Raw genomic sequence first — 20,163 nt, 5'->3', positions numbered from 1 at the left:
AACAACAACAACAACAACAAAAAGGCCAGACCAGCTTCCACATATTGGCCCTTGGAACCAAGTGGTGTGTCTTCAGCCCACATGTAATTACACGGCACGGGAAGACGAGAGGGTGAACTGCGGCGTAGGGAGTGTGCAGCTGGTCTTGCAGCCTTGCACGAGTCTGTGGTCCGGCATCCTATGCGTCCCCTGCCTGGGATCTGTGAGTGTTAGGAATCTGGGCGGAAACCCCCTCCCTCTCCGGGACAGCCTCTGCCCCTGCATGTGCAAACCATAACCTCCCGGGAAACACTTGACGATATTTCGGAGCAGTAATCAACCACACTTCATGCTCCAAGGGAAAACCCCTCCCTCCTTCGCCTTTGAAACCGTAGCGAGGGTATGAAATGACACCTGCGCACACCCAGCCTCCAAGCCCCAGGGGCAGCCGCTCCAGGCTTTGACCCCCACTTCAACTCCCAGAATAGCAGGTCTTCCTCACAGTTGGAGAGAGCCCCCTTTGAACCAAGTGTACACAAACCCACAGGTTCGCTCTCACCCCAGCAAAGCAGTGCAGCCTTTATTCCAAATTTCTATTCTTCTGCATTTCGTTCTTTCATCCTCGATGAAACTTTCCCTGTTCCCTGAGGTCTCACTTGAATTCCTGCCCACCTTTGTGCTCCCCTGGCATTCTCTCTGTGCCTTTCTAACACATTACTCATTCCTTGTGGTGTCAATATTTATGCTCACATGTTTGTTTCATTACGGCTTGTAACCTTGAAGCAGTGAGGGTATGGATTCTTTGTCTCCATATTCCAAGCCTTAAGGTGGTCTCGGACACTGAGTCAGTGCTTGGTAAGCATATCGTCAGTTAAATACATTTCTAAAGGCCAGTTTCTGGAATATACTTTCAAGTAAATAGATATGCCCAACTTTTCTATATATAGTGTACTTCAGTAAAAGTGCAAATAGTTAACTGTAGTAATCATAATTAATTTGTAGAAAAAATAATTAAGTATAAATTGCTTTAGAAAAATACAACGGGAGCCTCATAGTCTAGTCCTAATGAGTACAAGCGGATGACAGATAAATATGTTCAAGAGAGTTACACGGATCCCTGCTGTGTGTTGGGAATTCACACCACTGAAAGTGGCCTGAGTTTCACTGGCTGTGTGACAGCAGAGAGTCTAGAACAGTCTAAATCCATGCTATAGAGGATCTGTTACTATTGCACATCCACCTCTTGAAACCATATTTTCAAAGCCATTTGCTAAAATATTGTCTTAAAGCAGAGAGATCAAGATTTAGCGTTGGTTGTTCTCCCAAAGAAGCTACTTAAGGAATTTGCTTGAACTGGTACCTCAAGTGGGCAAGTCATTTGCATGGAAGGTAGCTCTTTTCTGACTCTTTGGGTAGAATTCAGGTTTCTGCCCCCCAAGTGAGCCGTGATAACTTGGTCTTGGTCTTCGTGGTGGTTTCCAGCCAGACTCAGGTAAAAATTAGGTTAACCAACCTGCTGAGTGCTTTCCCACCCAGTTATCTTTTCCCTACTTTACAAAATAACAAAGACAGAACTCTATTAATTCGCTAAGCATAGACATTTAAAGATGGAAGTAGACAGTCCGGAAGAGCATGTTTTGTAGAAGACTAGCTCCGAGGTACCAGTTAGTACCTTCCCCATCAATCTGTCAGCATCTTCCTCCTCTCAGTCCATCCCCACATGGGATGCACATTCATCTCTGAGGAGAAATTTTTCCCCACAGTGCATTCTTGGCCTTGGGGTTTCTGCTGCTGTGTGAAATCTGTATGAGATGTCCAGAGCCCTATGTGAACCCTGTGTGAAATCTCCAGAGGTGGCTTCTCGTCACCTGATGCCTTCAGCTCCGGAAGCAGAAATGGGACCTGGCGACCAGTTTATAAGCTAACTGAAGTACGGAACAAGTGTAACCTAGCCAACTTTCTGCTCAGAGAATTCTTGGAGCAGTTAACACCTTTGCCCAAATATAAGGTAATTCCCCCCTATTCACAATGAGAAGGCTTTACAAAAGAGGGATTTTCTTTAGCCTCCTGGGATATATAAAACGTTGGTGTTCAACTTTGTGGTCCCTTCAGATTTCCTGAAGAGATTAAGAAAAAAAATGTTTGTGGCAAAATACACATAATATTTACCATCTTGACCATTTTTAAGTATATGGTTCTGTGGCATTAAGTTTATTCACACTGAGCAGACATCACCAGCATCCATCTCTAGAACTTTCTTCCTCAACTGAAACTCTATACCCATTAAATAGTAATTCTCCCTTCTCCACTCACTGCCCCCCAATAATCACTATTTTACTTTCTGTCTTTTGAATTTGATTCCTCTAAGTACCCCCATATAACTGGACTCATACAATATTTGTCTCTTTGTGACTGGCTTATTTCACTTCCCATAATGGCCTCATGGTTCATCCATGTTGTAGCCTGGGTCAGAATTTCCTTCCTTTTTAAGGCTGGGTCATATTGGACATTTGGTTAATCCATTCAACTGTCAACAGTCCTTTGGGTTGTTTCCATCTTTTTTCTTATCTAGACCTTTCTTTTTTGGCACACAGATCCAACCATACCCAGAAGCTGCTCTTTCCCACAAAATCAATGGTTTATACTTGAACTTCATTCATAAATAAAACAAGGCTTTGGGTTACCTGGGTGGCTCAGTGGGTTAAGCCTCTGCCTTCAGCTCGGGTCATGATCCCCGGGTCCTGGGATCGAGCCCCACGTCGGGCTTTCTGCTCAGCGGGGAGCCTGCGTCCCTTCCTCTCTCTCTGCCTGCCTCTCTGCCTACTTGTGCTCTCTGTCTGTCAAAAAATTAATAAAATCTTTAAAAAAAAAAAAACAAGGCTTTTACGCAGAAATCTTTTTTGTCATTTGTAAATGGTAGTTCTTCACTCCTCAGAAGTCCTTGGAGTAGTCAGTGAGCTAACCCAAAGCATAACGTACCTGGCAGATAGTATCCACTCTGTAGCAGTAAGTCCTTGAGAAGTCTGGAAAGAATTAAGGAAGAAGAAAGCAGTAGAAGGAGGGGACTGGTTTCAGAGGTTGGCTTAGAACAGGGGAGACTCGTATGTGATAGGAGCCCTTGGCTCATTTCCCCCGCTGTCCTGGCTTGCTCACAGCTAAGTCTGGTGCCACTCTGACCCACGACTGTTGTCCATGTTCCTGGATCAGTTTTAATGGGAGCAGCGAGATGTCCAGCTTGTGCAACTCAGCACCATTCATTCCTTCAGGCCCCAGTCCTAGGTCTCAAGGATGCCACAGGCTGGGCCTCTGTGCTCAAGTCACAGCTCCCCCGGTCCCTTGGACTCCCATTTCCTAGAACTGGGCTTATGTTAGTTTCCCATCACCAGCACATCTCCTGAGGGCTGATACTGGCCCTGTCTGCCACCAGGGATCATCTGTCCACGTTTCCTACTGCTATGTCATGTCCCTCTGATATCCAGGTGGAGCCCACAGTCTCCTTTTGGAAATCCCTCACATCAGCTGCTTTCAGAACCATCACAGAACTTGCCACATCCTCTGTATCCTGGGCCTTGTCCATGAGGTGATCCTCTTCTTCCTGGCCCACCTCAGACTGCTCCTCAAGGTTGGTCTGATCCTGGAGGCAAGTCCTGTGCTGTAGCAAGAGGCCCCCTTGCAATGATTCTGGGTTCAGTTATATTGGACTAACACGTCTGAACACAGCACCAAAGCTCAGTGCTAGGCAGTGATAAGATATGTCCCACCCTTCCTGGTACATGCCATTAAAAACATATGCACAAGACCATAGTTCAAGAATAAAGGTTGGCCTTGAAGATGAAAAGATACCATCTCTTCAGAGATAGGAGAAAAGGAGAAGAGTGGGGGCAAATACACTGGCCCAGCCCCTTCTCTGGCTAAGAGACACAAATGGGTATGAGGCCTTCAGCTGGATGGAAGAGGTTTGGAACAACACCCGAGAGGGCCTTAAGGAAGACAGTGGAAGAAAAACCAAGCACGACCAAGGAGCAGTTGAGACCCAGCTGAGATCAGTTACGTGATCTTATGAATGTGGGAGGTTTATCACTTCTTTTTCCCCAAGCAATAGTCAGCAGTTTAGAGCAAGACAGGGAAGGGAGGGCAGAGCTAAGGACTGGCCAGGGGCCCACAGCTGACGGACAAGTCTAGGGTGTTTATAAACACGTGGCTAAGACCCTGGACCATGACCGAATGGACAGGAATCCAGGTAAGGCCAGAACAGTGGAGCAGGGGTGAAGACCACAGAACCAGTGACTGAGAAGGTGAGGCCAATGAGTAGGATCAGAGGGCAGGAGCGAGGCATGGGAAGAGCATCATGGAGGACGGCAGCTCCTCCCCTGCTCTGGAGACCATAGACTCCACACCGTATTTGTGTCTTCTTTCCTTCCTCCCTCCCACTCACTGTCCTTTACACAGATATTATGTGTTATCTGTTTCTAGTGTGCTCATCACAGGACAGTCTGGACAAGGGCCCTTGCCTGGCAGTCTAGAGTCTAGTGCAGAAGAGAGACACTTGAACCCCCCACAGCCAGTGTAGCAAGCATCCCGTGGGGTGCACAGACAGGATGCCATAGGAACACCCTGACACATGACCCACCCTGGGAGTTTGCAGAAGGCTTTTCAAGAGGAAGTGATGTCCGAGCCGGCACCTCAAAGATAAGAGTAGGTTAAACAGACAGAAGGGTTAGGGGAAGGGTAGCGCTGCAGGCTGACAACCTTTGTCCTCATCACCCACCTGGTAGGAGCTGGCTTTTGTATCCATCTCTTGGCTGGAACTGCCTTCAGATGTCACCACTCATCTCCCCACCAAATCTTGTCTGGCAGGACCCACAGAGATCCTGAACTTTCCCTGGCTTGATATTGTCACCTCTTGCTTTTCTCCCTCCTCTCTGACCTCCCTTCTCTGCTTTGCCCCTCGTGCCCTCCCTGCCCCCAAAACATAGGTGTCAGTGTGCTCCTCAAGGCTGTGATCCCACATCTTGCTCTCCAGCCATCTCTCTCTTCTTCCATAATCCTGTCAACATCCATATTTTCTTCTCTGGCCCTACCTCCCTCAAGGACCAGCACCATGTTTTCAGTACCCACGGACATCTGGTGGTCTTATCCATCACTCTTCCAAATTCTCTTGATTCCATCTTCTTTGACCTTGTGACTGTATCTCTACAGTGGTTCCGGCTTTATTCGTACATTTCCCAGATGAGTGGTTTGCGGTCTCATTAATCATCGCGTCCAAAGCCATCTTGCTTTCCCCCACCCCCGCACCCCACAGTCACTGGCCTGTGCAGGCTCCCTAACTGCCATGTTCCTGTGCTGCACACACAGCCAGGTGGCACTTCCTGCTCTGCTTCTGGAGAGAGCTCCTGAGTGACCCTCCAACCCCACCCTGTTGTCTGTGAGCTGCAGCCCAGCTCCTTAGACGGCCTTCCAGACCTCAGTCTGACCTCAGCATCTCCCTCTATCGTCTCATGGCCTTTGCTTTGGATGAAGTGCCCTACAGGCGCCATATTGCCACTTCTTGCCGGCTCACCTGAGCCTTTGGCTCAGTGCCTTTGCCTCCAAGTGCCCACTGCCAGATCCTCAGAAGAGCTCATCTCAAACATCTCTGGTTCCAAGAAACCCCCTGTGGTTTTTCTCTGTCAGAGGAAACGTCTCCTCTCTGTGTCTACACCTCCCTATTGGAACTCCACACCATCCACCTTGTATTCTAGTTAGTTGTGTGTGTCTCTGCTTCCCCAGCATATGAGGGCAGGCCTTGAGGTCAAGGGTTCAGAGTTCTTAATCTTTGTATATAGGTTCCGACACAGGGAACTGGTACATACTGGGTGCTCGAGCAAGAGGCGTGGAGTAAAGGCATGAGTGTGGTTTCGGGGGGGGCATTTTTTTAAAAAATGCAGAAAGAAATCTCTTCTGACTTCACTCTTAGAAAACTTAATCTAAGAAGTAGTATAACAATCAGAGCAAGAACAGAGATCATAGATGTTATTCTATTATTCTGTCTCCACCGACCTTCACAAGTCATCCCGAGTCACGTCATGTCCCTCGTCTCTGTCACGGGGATGATTCTGGCCAGACATGGTCTTTGGTAAAAATGTTCTCCAGGTCATGAGATGAGAGGTCACCTATGCCATGTAACGTAGTCTCTTGTGAAAGGAAAGCTCGTGAGGGAGTGGGGACCTCCATTGTCCCATGGAGCCTGTCAAGTTTCCACATTTGTGTCTGTCAGCACCAGCTGAAGGGGCTGTTTCTGTTTGCTCCGTGCACATTTCCAATTCGGTGAGCAGCACCGTGACTTTGCTGACAGAAGCACGCCTGCCCGGTCCTGCCGCCGTTGCACAGATGTGGGAAGGCAGGTCTCTGCATGACCCGTCCAACAGTGGCCCTCCCCTTGGGGAGCTTCTGGGGTTAGCCTTGTAAAAGCTAAAAAAAAAAAAAAAAAAAAAAGATTTTTGTTCTTTCAAAAACTTGCTATAACCCTGACTCCCTGTATGCACAGAGCGAGCAGGTTGCTTTTCATTCCAGTTAGGACAATGGTGAGGAGCAAGACTCAAACAGAAACAAGAAATACTTAGATTCGTTGCTGGGGGGAGGAGGGGGTGGGGATCTGGCTGGTTAAACATCGGAATGCTTCTTGTGTGGAAAAAAAAAATGAGGCTCCTAATTAGACAAATGTATCTACAGTGCTGAGACATGGGGATTTATGAGCTTGGAGGGAGGGGGAGGGCTTCTAAGACGATGAAGAGAAAACACCGTTCAAAAGGCTCGACCCCAGGGAGTTAGTCCAACTTTCAGGGCAAAACTGAGAAGGCAGAGCACCTTAGTGATGAGCCAGTCTGTGGCCACCTTGACCTACAAATGATGATCTAGAAAGCCGAGCTGGTACATGAGGTCCTTCAGGTGACCAGGGCAGCTGGATGAAAACCCAGGGCTTTGGAGCCCATGCCTGGTGCTGCTTCTGGAACCCGATGAAAGGGGTCCTACAGGCTGCTGAGAGAGGCTTTCACTGTCTGAAGGTGGTGTTAACATAAATAAACATGTTCTGAGGATGGTCTCTGCTGATTTCATTGAAAACACACACACACACACACACACAGCCTCCAGCAGGGTCAGAGTAAATCCCTCCATGGAGCCTATCCTGTAGCACAGCCTTGCTTGTAAAAACAGAAGCCCTAGGAGAAGGGCAGAAATGCGGTCATCTCTAGAGATATGGACACTGTCCAAAGAGATCAAAATATGTTTTTTTTAAATTTTATAGATACAGAAATGAATTACCACCTAGACTGACAGCAAGCCCAAACAAAGAGTAAATGGGGAATAAAATAAAAATCATCCCTCATGTGAAGTAAAAGTAAAACGATAGCGCATTGTTTCATCCACTGGGGTCTGCTGCGTGCCAAACACTGTCTTGGGCGCGGAGGACCCAGCACAGGGAGCAAACAGACCAAAGCTCCTGCCTTCCAGGAGCTTCTATTCCATTCCCTACCCCTTAAAATACTGTTGTTGAGATCCATCAGCACCCGCCCTGCCAGGTTCTGGTAGAAACTTAAGTACATTGGAAAATTGATACTATCTCCCTTTGCATCTGAGTATGATTCTAATGAAGGTTGTTTTCTGGTTGACAGGGAGAAGAAAACGGCTTTCCAGACAGTACTGGAGATCCCCTTTCAGGTAAAGGATTGACTCTGCAGATGTCTGGGCTTCTCTGATAACTGGCATATTAAAGATAATTTGCAAATATGTTTATCATTAAATTTAAAAGTCTGTATTACAGGTTAGAGGAACTTTCCAACCACAGACCAAGGGGAACTGGAAGGAAATGTTAACCAGATTTCACAAAAGCATCAAAGAGTACTTTCTCCGAACTGACTCTACATGAGGGGCTCAGCTGGGTTCTCAGTAGGAAAAGTTTAGGAGCAGGAAACAAAACAGAGCGGAGCCTCCTCTCTCAGAGTCCTGGGAGCCTTGGCACTGATGGAAAACTGCCAGGTAGAAGAAAGCCACGGGGCTGGGGCCAAGCAGTCCATGTGGGAAGGGCCAAGCCACTGCCCTCTTGGTGCAGGGGTGCTCAGTCAGCCAAAGGTCCCCTCCCGCACCAGCCGTATGCTCTTCCCCGGTCTCCTGATGGTGTGTTTGACCAGGGAAGCATTAAGATCTGTCTCCTTCCCCACGTGTTACTATAAGCTGGAAACTTTGGCAATCTTCAGATTTCTAATTAATTCATCATGGAGAAAATCTGGAGTGAGCATTAAAATAAGCTACCAGAAAGAATAACTAAAAAACATAAAAACCTCCCTAATGTTTTCTGTACTTTTTAAAACACATATCAAAGGATCTGAGTCATCAGGATTATGTATCTTTCTTTTTTAGGGGGAGGGTGGTGGACCCTAACACCCTCAAGATAATCTCTCCCTGATCCTACCTAGACTATGCCCACGTAACTCTGCTGAAAATCAGAACATGGGGTGTACAACACAACTTTCTTTATCCCCTTAGAAACATGATGTGAGCGGCACCTGGATGGCTCAGTCAGTTCACATTCCACTCTTAATCTCAGCTCAGGTCTCAATCTCAGGGTCATGAGTTCAAGCCCCACATTGAGCTTCACTTAAAAAAGAAGAAGGAAAGAAACATGATGTTAGCAACAGTTATCTCTGGGTAGCAAGATTCTAGGTGATTTTTTTTTGATTCAGTAGATTTTTATTTATTAAGGACCTACTGTGTGGGTTCCAGAGCAAAAGTACAGCTCTGGGAGGCAGAAGTTGGGATCCTGATTTTAGTCCAGCCACTACCCTGCTGTGATTAGAGAAGTCAGAGGGGAAAGTGAGCTAGCTGAATTTGCAGTGGTGCCTTTCCACCAGGTTTCATGTGACAGGGCCAAGGTCAGTGTCCCATCTGGATACCCCACTGGAACTTGCCTTCCCTGGCAAGTTCCAACCCACCACTACCACAGGCTAGGACCTCTGGCCAGTAATTATCCCCCTTCCACAAATGCTGCAGCAGACAAGCTTCAATTAGAAGCACTAGCTGGGTGATGTGAGGAAGGGAAAGCATGTTTGCATCCAAGCAGTCAGTTTTTGTTTTCTTTCCACTCTCCTATATTTTTTATTTATTTATTTTCAGTGTAACAGAATTGATTGTTTATGCACCACACCCAGTGCTCTATGCAATACGTGCCCTCCTTAATACCCCCCCCTTCAAAACCCTCAGACTGTTTTTCATAGTCCATAGTCTCTCATGGTTCATCTCCCCTATATTTTTAAAATTTCTAACATTAGTAGATATCAGAAAAAAATCTCTCCCCCCAAACTTTAACTTGAATATACAAAGTGTATATAACAAATGATCAGATGTAAACACAACATGTAAAGTAACCAGGAAATCCACAAAAGGCTACTGAGTGACCTCGGGGTAAGAACATGAATTCTTTTTCCCTGATGCTCATCTGAATTTTCAGATTTTCTGCAATTAGCACATATTTCTTTTCTAACTAAAAAAAAAAAATCTGTATTTAAACTTTTAAAAGACTAACACCCTGTCGTGGAATGTGAGCTAAAATGAAAATGGATAAAGTATGCTATTTAGGAATATCTATAAAACTTTATAATTCAAGGTTGTTATTGACTAATGGATTAACTTTAACCAAATTTCAGTTGTCTCTTAAAAAATTTTACCCGTGTCTGAATGAAATGGAAGACTTTTGCAGAGAATAAACTTTCACAGTGACCGCAGGTAAATTGATTGAGAGCAGATGATGCTCTTGAAGTCAAAACATTTCACACCCAGCTTGCTGCTTTGCACACGACAGTGAATGTTTAGGTGTTTGGTTGGATTTTTGTTTTTGTTTTTGTTTTTGTTTTTCATAAACAAAAGGATGAGAGACACAGACTTAGTGGCTTTGCTCTTGGATAAACTGGCAAAAGCTGATCCATATATTTTGGTCTTTGAGTGAGAGTAGCTCCTTAAGTAAGCTTTATTTTATCATTTTAGTTACAAACACGAATTTAGCACTTACTGTATACCAGGCCCTGTTCTAAGCACTTTAAGGAGCTGCTTAGAAAAACTGCCCGTGACAGCTCCAAACTTGTCTTCCTCACCAGGTGGAGGTTACAGAAGTGATGCTGGGTCATGTGGCTGGTGCTGGGTCACCTGGCTGATGCTGGGTCCCAGGAGTCCTAAGTGGGAGCTCAGTCCCAAACACCACACCAGGCTGCCTCTCTACTAGTCAGAAGCATTGCCCTGGTGGTCCACACATCGAATGTTGAAGTGTCATACAGAGGGGTCAGAGTCGACTTTCTCAGATACAGTCTTAACCTGGAACAAAGCCAAAGCCTGCGCATCCCCCCTCAACCTCCACCCCCAAAGTCAGTCTCTATACCACTGTAATACTGTCCACAAAAAGCTCGCTGGTTTCCCTAGATCAGACCCTTGGGCCTGAACTCAGAGCCTGGATCATATTTTATTCTTGTCTTTGAAAACCTCAGTGATCTGTGATCCTGCTTATAGCTGGTTAAAACAAGCAATGTGGGGAGAATGGAAGGCACTGCCACAGAGGGAGGGATTAGACAGACATGAGAAATGACAGCCGACGGTTTATAAACAAGGAAAGAAAAAGAATACAAACCAGAATGACCCAGCACTAGAAAAGCACAGCCTCCTTCCCGGGGCCGGGGCCTCGGGAAGCAAATGCCCACGGGAGGCAGAGCACGAGAAGGAAGCCCCTCATTGTGATGTCCTGGACTAATACATCAACCCACCTGCTCTCGACACCGGGCCAGTTTCTCAAGGATAACTTTCTGACGACCTTGCATAATTCAGCACTTGCCCAACCTAAACCTAATTTCCCCACAGAAATGAAGATCAAATACGACTGTTACTTTTTTTCAAGTTGGATCCATTACAGGATGCTTTGTTCCTACGTTTGTGTCCCCTAATTTCAGAACCCAAATGGCAATCCAAACATGGCATTCTGTGCTGAATTTTTTTTCTTCAAGTGCCTTCTACACTCCGGCTTTGTTTGATGACAAAATCGAGGCGCGGCTTGATCTCCGAGCCCAGATCCTTCCAGTCTGTCAGTTAGACTCCCCAGTGCTGCTGCCAACTTGATGTCTCCTTAAAAGGGTGTTTCAGGGAGAGAGAGAGAGAATGAAATTGCATTGTTTTTTCCCTCTGCTTAAGAGATCAAACGCCCACCAAAAGCCCTTGGGTTAGTTTTTTAAGAGATAAAAATAGTTCATCATTTTCCAGCTCAGAGCATATAAACTATCTCCAATGAAAAATGCGGTGTGCGTGTGCCCTAGTGATATATCAAAGCCATAAACTGACATTTTAAATGTATTTATTTCCAACCACACTGGAAACCACACACACACATAGAAAAAAGGCCCGAGTTTATACGTAAGTGCAGAAGTGTTTGACACCACGCTGACATTTTATTGGTATTCTGCAAGCTCCAAATCTGATAATTTATAAACACCTGGGATGGACTTATTTTACTTCAGGACCACAATATTGTGCTGTTTGCAAAGTTGCCAATAAAAAATGTGTACCGTTTAACTGTTTGAATTAACTCAAGCCCTCGTTACCCTGCCGAACGTTATTATAAATGATCTAAGAGCTCACAGTGGTCCTGAGCACACCGGAGGGAAACACCCGTGTGGTAATAGTTCTCGAAAAGGCAGTGTGCAAGATAAAACGGCATCCACCCTGCAGGGAGACACATTAAGTCAATCTGTGATCCATTGCCAGCATCCTGACTGGAGCCAATCTCTAGGCTCAAGTAATCATGACCTTTGTGAATCCTGAGTCTTGTTCCAATTCACAATTAACTGTTAATTGACCAGTATTTTCAAACCCGCCAACCCCATACTGGACCTACTGCCGTTTTAAATGTCATTGCCACACCTTGTCGGCAAACATTCTGGAATCCTGAAGGCTTCTTTAAAGTCTGTGTAAATGTGTGTCTGAGAGAGGAGGGGGAGAGGACAGAAAGCACCCCACAGGAAAATCCACTCATCACCGTTGAGTGTGGGGGCATGTTATCTCTTCAAAGACTTAATCACGGAACAGACTCGCCCTCTCTTAAAGAAAAGTATCTCTGATTCCAAAATGTAATTGTGGCAGGCCCTTCTGACTAAGAACTTACTCTGCGGATGTCTTTAAGGCAATGGTTTTCAACCTTGGCTGCATTTTAGAATTCTCGGGGTGGGGGGGGCGCTTTAAAAATTCCCAGGTCTCTCCTGCACCCCAGACCAATTAAATAAGGATTTCGGTGGGTGGGGCCAGACGGTTGGGAGTGTGGGCGGGGGTTCTGCCGGGAGGAGGAGTTCCATCTTGTGGCCAAGGTTGAGAACTACGGCTTTAAAAAAGGCTGTTGGTTGTGCTTCCTTACCCACAGCTATGAACCCGTTGTTGCCTGCCCACCATGCCGTGGGATGAGGCTTTAATCAATCCGACACAACAACCTTGTGAAACAGACCTCACTGTCCCTGTTCAAAGAGTGAGGATATGGCCTCGGAGAGCTCAGTTACTTGTCCAAGTTGCACACCTCCGTCGTGCTAGCTGGTACTGACAGTCCTTTGGCATGCCTCTACAGCTGTTCCTAATCTCTGTGGTACACAGGCTACTCCTTCTGCATAGCGACCACCCACCATTCTTCTGCCTTATATGCTCAGCACTAAAAAAAAAAAAAAAAAAAAGTTTTGGTTGATATGAAATTTTCCAGATAGCTCCCAGGCTGCCCAGAGGTTTCTGATTGGACTGTTTCTCTATGACAGATTCTTCATTCATTTGATTGACTCAACAAAAATTACTGAGTGCCTACTGTGTGGCTGGGATGAAATGGCGACATTAGATATGAAAGTCTCTTTCCTCTTGGAGGTTATAAACTAGTTGGGAGTGACAGACAATAAACACAACTAAGGCATTATGTATGGTGGTTGGTGTGCCTCGAGGAAATAAACGAGGATAATGGGATTTTTGCCTGGGGAGGATGCTGCTTTAGCCGAAGAGGTACACGGACAATGCAAAGAAGCCAGCTGTGTGAAGATCTGAGAAAGGAGGACTCCAAGAAGAAAAGCTAGCTGGTGCAAAGGTCCTGAGGCAGGCCTGAGCTTAGCGATCTAGGGACGAGTGCAGGCAGGGAAGAGCAATGGAGGAGGAAGTGAGCCGGGAGGTATCAGCAGAGGCCAGACTACATAGGGACTCTTTTCTTCCCAGTGTCCTTACAAAAAAAAAAAAAAAAAAAGACTTACATAAGTCTTTACATAAGACCTGACAAAAATGCTTTCACATTCTATATCACATTTAATTCATGAGATATAGAGATTACCATTTTCATTTTATGGATGAGGAATCTGAAGTCTGTGGAGGGATAGTGCCTGGAGAAGTCAAGCTCTAGGAGGTTGGAGCACTGAGATTTGATGAGCCCCAGTGACATAGGTTGGAATGAGACAGGATCAAGTGTTCTGTGCCGGGGTGGTCATATGGTAGCCCTTCCATAAATGACGGTTGGTGTGATGCAGAGACACTGAGCGCTTCCTCCCCTGACAAATTCTCCCCAAGTGTAAGCCGGTACTCAGACTAGACTCACAGAAAACGAATCTCCTAGGGCTTTGGCCTCTAGAATAAGGAATCATCATACATTAAAGATGTGTTCATTCTGGCTTTGCCTCAGCAGAAGACACACAAGTCAAGCGCCAAAATATGGCAAGTGAGGACTCTCATTAGAGAATCTGAGTGACTTCTTCTACATCAGTAACTTCCTTTTTGAAAGAGCCCTCTCCTCTCCTCCCTCAAATCTAGAATCAATCCATTCTCTTGTGTTTTAAGACCAATGCTGAATTGGTTTCCATCCATATCTGTTTATCACAAGGAGACATCAGCAACATTCCCTTTCCTTTTAACTTTTTCTCCTCAGGTCCTAAGACTCATCATGCAATAATAACAAATCAACCAGGAGCACCTGGCTGGCTGAGTGGGGAGACAGTGACTCTTGATCCCAGGGTCGTGAGTTCAAGCCCCACATCTGGTGTAGAGCTTCCTTAAAAATAGCAAGTGTCCCTTGTCTCCTGAGGAGAAAGCTAGTTCTTCTTCATTCGTTTGGCAAACAATTTCTGAGCTTCAACTGTACAGCAATCCTATGCTTGTTTTTTGAGAGACATCAAATAATAATAATCCCATTTTTTCCCCATTTCTGATAAAAGCTTCTTTGGTCCTCTGTCTCTCTCGCTCCCTACAATTGTTTCTTCCCCAAGGCATCACCTAGCCTAGCCTTTTATGTGCACGATTACATGATAGGTGTTTAAAGCAGGGCAGGACAAAATATATTTGATACAAAACAAAACAAAACATGTTTCTCCACTTAAGTCCGCCAGAGAGCTAATTATAGTTTATGATTCTAAAAGGCAGGTTTAAATTCACCAGTGTTGGCAGTTCGTGGAGATTGCAGTTCAATAAACGGTTTGTGGTTTGTGTCACAGAAAATACGAAAGGAAAACACTGATAGATTTTTGGCACATCCTTTATTTTCAGACAAACTAATAAATGGTCAGTGTAATTGTTCAAAGAAAAGCTTCTTTCACACCAGAGGGCTTAAAGGAGCTTCACAGGAATCTTACTGATGTCTTTCTTCTTTATGTTATTTATTATTATATTGTTTTTATTCTTGATACCAAAGGAGAAAGCCTTGCCAACACTGAATCTTACAAAGGTGGTACCAGAGATCACCTTTGGGCACCAATACATTTAATTCTGGACTTCAAGATTTAAATCCTCCTTTCTTTTTCCATGACATTTAAAAATATTTTTGAAGTATCCAAAGAAACACAATCATCAAAAAATTAGGAAATACCCATCGGTAACATTTTTGTTATACATGCTTCCAGGCTTTTTCTATGTCTGTGAATATGTATACAATATATGCTTTACATGGATATGAATGACTATTGTTTTCTGTTCTTTTTTAAAAAGATACTATTCATTCATTTTTGAAAAAGAGTGGGAGGGAGGAGGGGAAGAGGGAGAAGCAGACTCCCCACTGGGCAGGAAGCCTGCCTTGATGCAGAGCTTGATCCCTGGACCCTGAGATCATGACCTGAGCCGAAGGCAGAGGCTTAAGGAACCAAGCCACCAGGTGCCCCTACTATATTGTTTGTTTTTACAAAAGCAGAATTATACATACTTTTGGTAACCTGCTTTCTTAGCCGTTTGACGGAATATTGTTCATTTGACCCTACCTTTATATAAAAGCAAAGAAAATTGCAAGATATTCCTTATACTCTTCTTTTAGTAAGAAATCACTTTCACCATTACAGAGTTCATTTTTTAAATAAATAGACTTCTGTCCCATTATGCTGCTAAAGCTTTACTTCTTTATTTGTTAATATTTTATTTATTTGAGAGCGAAAGAGAGAGCACAGGCAGGGGGGAGGAGTAGAGAGAGAAGCAGACTCCCCGATGAGCAGGGAGCCTGATGCGGGACTCCATCCAGGGACCCTGAGATCAGGATCTGAGCCAAAGGCAGACGCTTAATGGACTGAGCCACCCAGGCAGCCCAAAGCCTTACTTCTTAATGCATCATTTTTTAAAATATTTTATTTTTTTATTTGACAGAGATCACAAGTAAGCAGAGAGGCAGGCGGGGGTGGGGGGGAAGCAGGCTCCCCGCTGAGCAGAAAGCCCGATGCGGGGCTCGATCCCAGGACCCTGGGATCATGACCTGAGCTGAAGGCAGAGGCTTTAACCCCCTGAGCCACCCAGGTGCCTCCTTAATGCATCATTATTAATGCAGCTTGAGAACGGCTATGTTACATAGAGATGTAAGGCAGCATTTTTAAACCCTAAGAGGGAGAGCACACTGCAGAAGGATCCGGATCCGTTCTCGGGGCATTTAAGGTATCACAAGGAACAAGAAAACCACACAGAATATCTCACCGCAAGGCACAGTTAGGAGACACAGATAGAATGATGGGATTCTGAATGAGGCGGCATTCCGGGCTGGAGCCGGGGAGATTTCCTGCAAGGGGTGAATCTGAGGTGGGTTTTATAGGATGGAGTAAGTTCTGCAGAGGAAGTCCTGGGAGAGGTAGAGAGAGAGAAAACTGATCAGAGAGAAAACACCAAGGAAGACATGGAAGTAGAATTAGGAGGCCCAATTTCCCATCTGTGAAACTGACAAAAAATTGTTCACTCGGTGCTGACATAGGTCAAGCGAGATAAGCAGCATCACTGTTCCTGGTTGGAGTGTAAATTAGTATCACCTTTATTTCTGGAAAGCAGTTTTGGGCACATGCATTGATATCCTTAGAAAGCTTATACTTTTGGGTCCAATGATCCCATTACTGGTGTGATGAGTAGAGATGTGGCCAAAAATATATATGCGAGGGTCTGCATCAAATTGTTCCTCTTAGTCATGAGAACCTGGGAAAACTTTAAATGTTCAGTTGTTGATAGAAAATCTGCGACTGTCTCTAATTTCCAGTTTTCCTACCCTGAGCTGGTATCAGCCTTTCTTTTAATGAATCTGAGGTAGGCTTTGCAGGCTGGATGAAGTTTGGGGAACGGAGGGGTCCCGCATGTTCGGAGTACAGGTTATCTTTAAGAAAGTTCTGGGGAGGAAGACAGGAACTGTAGCCGGGAGAGCTTCCAGCGGATGCCGTGACATGGTAACTGGTTGGATACAGTGAAAAAGTCTCCGAGGACACCTAGGGAGTTGTAAGTGTCAGTAGGGGAGTCAGAGTGCTTTTGGCGCTTAGCGGGAGACATTTCTAAGGACTGTTTTAGGTCCCCTGAGTTGGAGATGTCATCTGGACATCAAGAGGGGCTTCCCAGTGGTCATGGTGGAGCCCAGAAGAACAGGCAGGGCTCCACACTCATTTATTTACTCATGCAGTCACTCACTCATTCAAGAAACATTGCTTATGCATTTGCTACATGCCAAGGGCTCTGCACGGTCCCACAGATGCAAAAAGAAGGGGCCTTCCATTCTCGTGGGAGTGCACGGTGGGGCCTTTTGGGAGTGGAGGAGGTGACCAAGGGGAGGGAGTGTGGGAAGGGAGAGCTTTGGGCTAAAAACCAAACGGGAGCACCTCCTTGTCCCTCTCAAGGACTCAGGAGTGAGCAAGATAGGCTGGGATCTCAGCAGCCAGGTGACGGGGAGGGTTACAGCTGGGACCTGGGGCTGGGTGTTTGGGGTTTGTCTGTCAGAAGGCAACTTCAGGAAGGATACACCCTACTGTGAAATAGACAGTGTCCGAAGGGGCAAAGGAGCCTTGGACCCAGTTCCAGAGACAGCTGTATTCGAAGGGAGCTGGTATGAGGGGGACATTAGAAGCCACAGGAGATCCAGGTGACCTTCAAAGTCAGGTGGCAACCTGCTTGTCCATGTAACACATTGTGTTGGTTACCACAGAGATAAAACACCCCTGGAGAAAGTGTGGGAAACAGAAACAATCCTAGGAGTTAAGACAATAGCTATTACTATTGTTGCACATTTCCTTCCGTAGTAATAGTAACAGAGTTTTCACACAGTCCTAACATCAAGGACACACATTCTGTACATCTTGCATTTTTCACTTGACATTACAGCACATGCATTTTCTGGGTCCCTGCATAGTCTTCATAGGTACTTAAATAAAATTCCGTCAAGGAGTACAATAATTTATTCCACTGTCCCTTACCTTTGGCATTTGTTTTAAAATAAAATGGACTATAATTAAAATCTGTCATATTCTAGATTATCTCCTTGGGCTGGATTCCCAGAAGTTATGTGAGTAGGACAAAGAGCAGGAGCAGGATTTTTATCGTTCTTGTCATCTTATTATTTGTACTTCCCTCCAGATGGCTGGTTCTCTACTTTTGGATCACTGAAGACACTCCCTTTCCCCAAATTCTTTCCTTTCCTAAATGGGAAGTCCAGGGCTCAGTATAGTAAAGGTCATTGTAACCAGCCTCCCGGAATCTTCCAAGCCAGTGATCTCTGGCGTAGCCTTTGGCCGTTACAATGCCGGGTCAGAAGGGTCGGGAGCCCCAGTGCTGATGCAGAAGTTAAGACACTCCCCTTGCCACATTGTGCAAACACCACTTAACAACTTAATCGTAAATGACTTGCCAGCACTTCTTCTCTCCTCCTTCATCCTCCCTCTAACATGCTTCCTTGAAATGAGGCTAGAGATGACTGATGGAAGAATGCTTGCCCTTCCTCTGGGCTGGGGCTGTGCCCTTCTTGCTGAGGCTCAGCTCAGAAGCCTCCTGTTCCTCCATCCCACGGCGCCCACCTCAGGGCATTGGCTCCGCTTCAAAGGCAGCCCCATGGGTGAAGAAAACACAGATAAAGGCAAAATGATAAGGTGGCCATAAATTTTAAAAAGTAAGTTTTCTGGCATTATCAGTTATCAATCACTCCGTTTCAAACATGCGTATGGAGTAGATATTCCAGTTTTCAATGTGTGAGTGTGTTTAAAGGCCTTTTGAAGAGCTGTACAATCCTTCCTACCCCATTGTGCAGTGTTTGGCATTAAAAAGCTGTCAGGGCCAACTTGTAACTTGGAAGGGGTAAGAGTGGAGGTTCAGGCAAGTCTGGGCTGGTTTACCTGCAAGTCTGGACTGGTTTACCTGTGGGACCGCAAGTGTGACTCCTGCTCGGAGACAGCCCCGCTCCTCAGAACCCACATTCCAGCCAGCAGTCTTGCAAATGCATGATGTGAGACTCAGCCTCCAAAAGAAAGGGAGCCTAGCTATATAAAACCCCACTGGTGCTTCCAGCAAAGCCCCCCATCCCTTGGCTGTCAAGAATGCCCCGTTTGTTGTGCGAGGCTCTAGGAATGAGTATCCTGAAGGTATCTGAGTATTGATAGGATCCGCCGTGCGACACACGCACCAGCGCTGTTGGCATGTGAGCAGGAAAATCGAGGACGGGAGAGGTGGACACACGCGCTCACTTTCTGGCTGACCTGTGGGCTGTATTGCTTGTCCCCGCAGATGTAAGCAGAGGCGAGTCCTGCAAGGAGAACTGTACTTGTCCCTCCTGCTCACTCCGGGCCCCGACCATAAGTGACTTACTCAATGATCAGGACTTACTTGACGTCATCAGGATAAAGCTGGATCCATGTCACCCGACAGTAAAAAACTGGAGGAATTTTGCCAGCAAATGGGGCATGCCCTATGATGAACTGTGTTTCCTGGAGCAGAGGCCTCAGAGCCCCACCCTGGAATTCTTGCTGCGGAACAGCCAGAGGCCGGTGGGTCAGCTGATGGAGCTGTGCAGGTTGTACCACAGGGCTGACGTGGAGAAGGTCCTGCACAGGTGGGTGGATGAGGAGTGGCCCAAGAGGGGGCGTGGAGACCACCCCAGGAACTTCTAGACCTCTGCTTCTTCGCACTGGCCTCTTTGAACCTGGAGACAACCACAGGTTAAGGAGGAATGGGGATCTGTTCTTTTTTTTTTTTTTTTTTTTAAAGAGTTTAGGATAAGGACATGGAACCGTGGACATTGTTTTCTTTTTTTTTTTTTTTTTTTTTGGAGGGTTAGGCTATGTTTTGGTGGCGGATTTTTGTTTGTTTAGTTTTGCACATCGGTTTTAATTTAATATCTGAATCCAGAATCAGGAAAGATACTTTGTAGACTCCTATAGGGACTGGGTCAAGGACTACAATCGGAGTGGATTCATGCCATGATGAAAATAAAATTGCCCTTTCCCTTCAATGCTGTGGAAGCCTGAAATAAGAACTAGGGTTGTTGATGGCCCCACGCGATCATCCCCCATGGGATCCTTCATGATGGACAGCGTTCCCACAGCTTACAAGAAAAAGGCACAGAGAAGTTACCTGGTTTGTACCTTTTTCAGTCATAAAGTACTTAGGTGAAGTGGCAGGGTGTTGGTATTATGGGCCACACCTTCAGACCGTATGTGCCATCTTTTTTATTGATATACTTTGGTTATCTGTGCACTATGAAAAATGGCATTCGTCCAAGTGTTTTTTTCCAGGAAATGCAAAATTGGTGGTGGGAGGACAGAGTCCAGAATCAGCAGGGGAATAAGGACCTTGGGCGTGGTGTTTGACAAAGAGAGTACCAAAAAATGCCCTTTGTCACCCAAGAGTTTTTTTAAATTAACTTAATATTTACTTTTATGTCTTTTAGATAAGGCTGAATGTTTC

At 45.7% G+C, this 20,163-nt stretch overlaps 1 protein-coding gene across 1 annotated transcript; it reads left to right on the top strand.

The window, feature by feature from the left end:
* Window positions 1–4,195: 4,195 nt before the first annotated feature.
* On the top strand, window positions 4,196–19,700 carry EDARADD (EDAR associated via death domain; the record flags this gene model as incomplete). Its single annotated transcript, XM_080831507.1, has 3 exons — window positions 4,196–4,219; window positions 7,632–7,677; window positions 18,985–19,700. The coding sequence occupies 3 exons, from the start codon at window positions 4,196–4,198 to the stop codon at window positions 19,365–19,367; spliced, it is 453 nt and encodes a 150-aa protein (XP_080687633.1). The 3' UTR covers window positions 19,368–19,700.
* Between the last annotated feature and the right edge of the window lie 463 nt (window positions 19,701–20,163).

Source organism: Martes martes, assembly GCF_963455335.1.
Source record: "Martes martes genome assembly, contig: scaffold_354, whole genome shotgun sequence".
NCBI lineage: Eukaryota > Metazoa > Chordata > Mammalia > Carnivora > Mustelidae > Martes > Martes martes.
The sequence above is the reverse complement of the archived record's forward strand: the minus strand, read 5'-3'. Positions and strand labels throughout refer to the sequence as shown.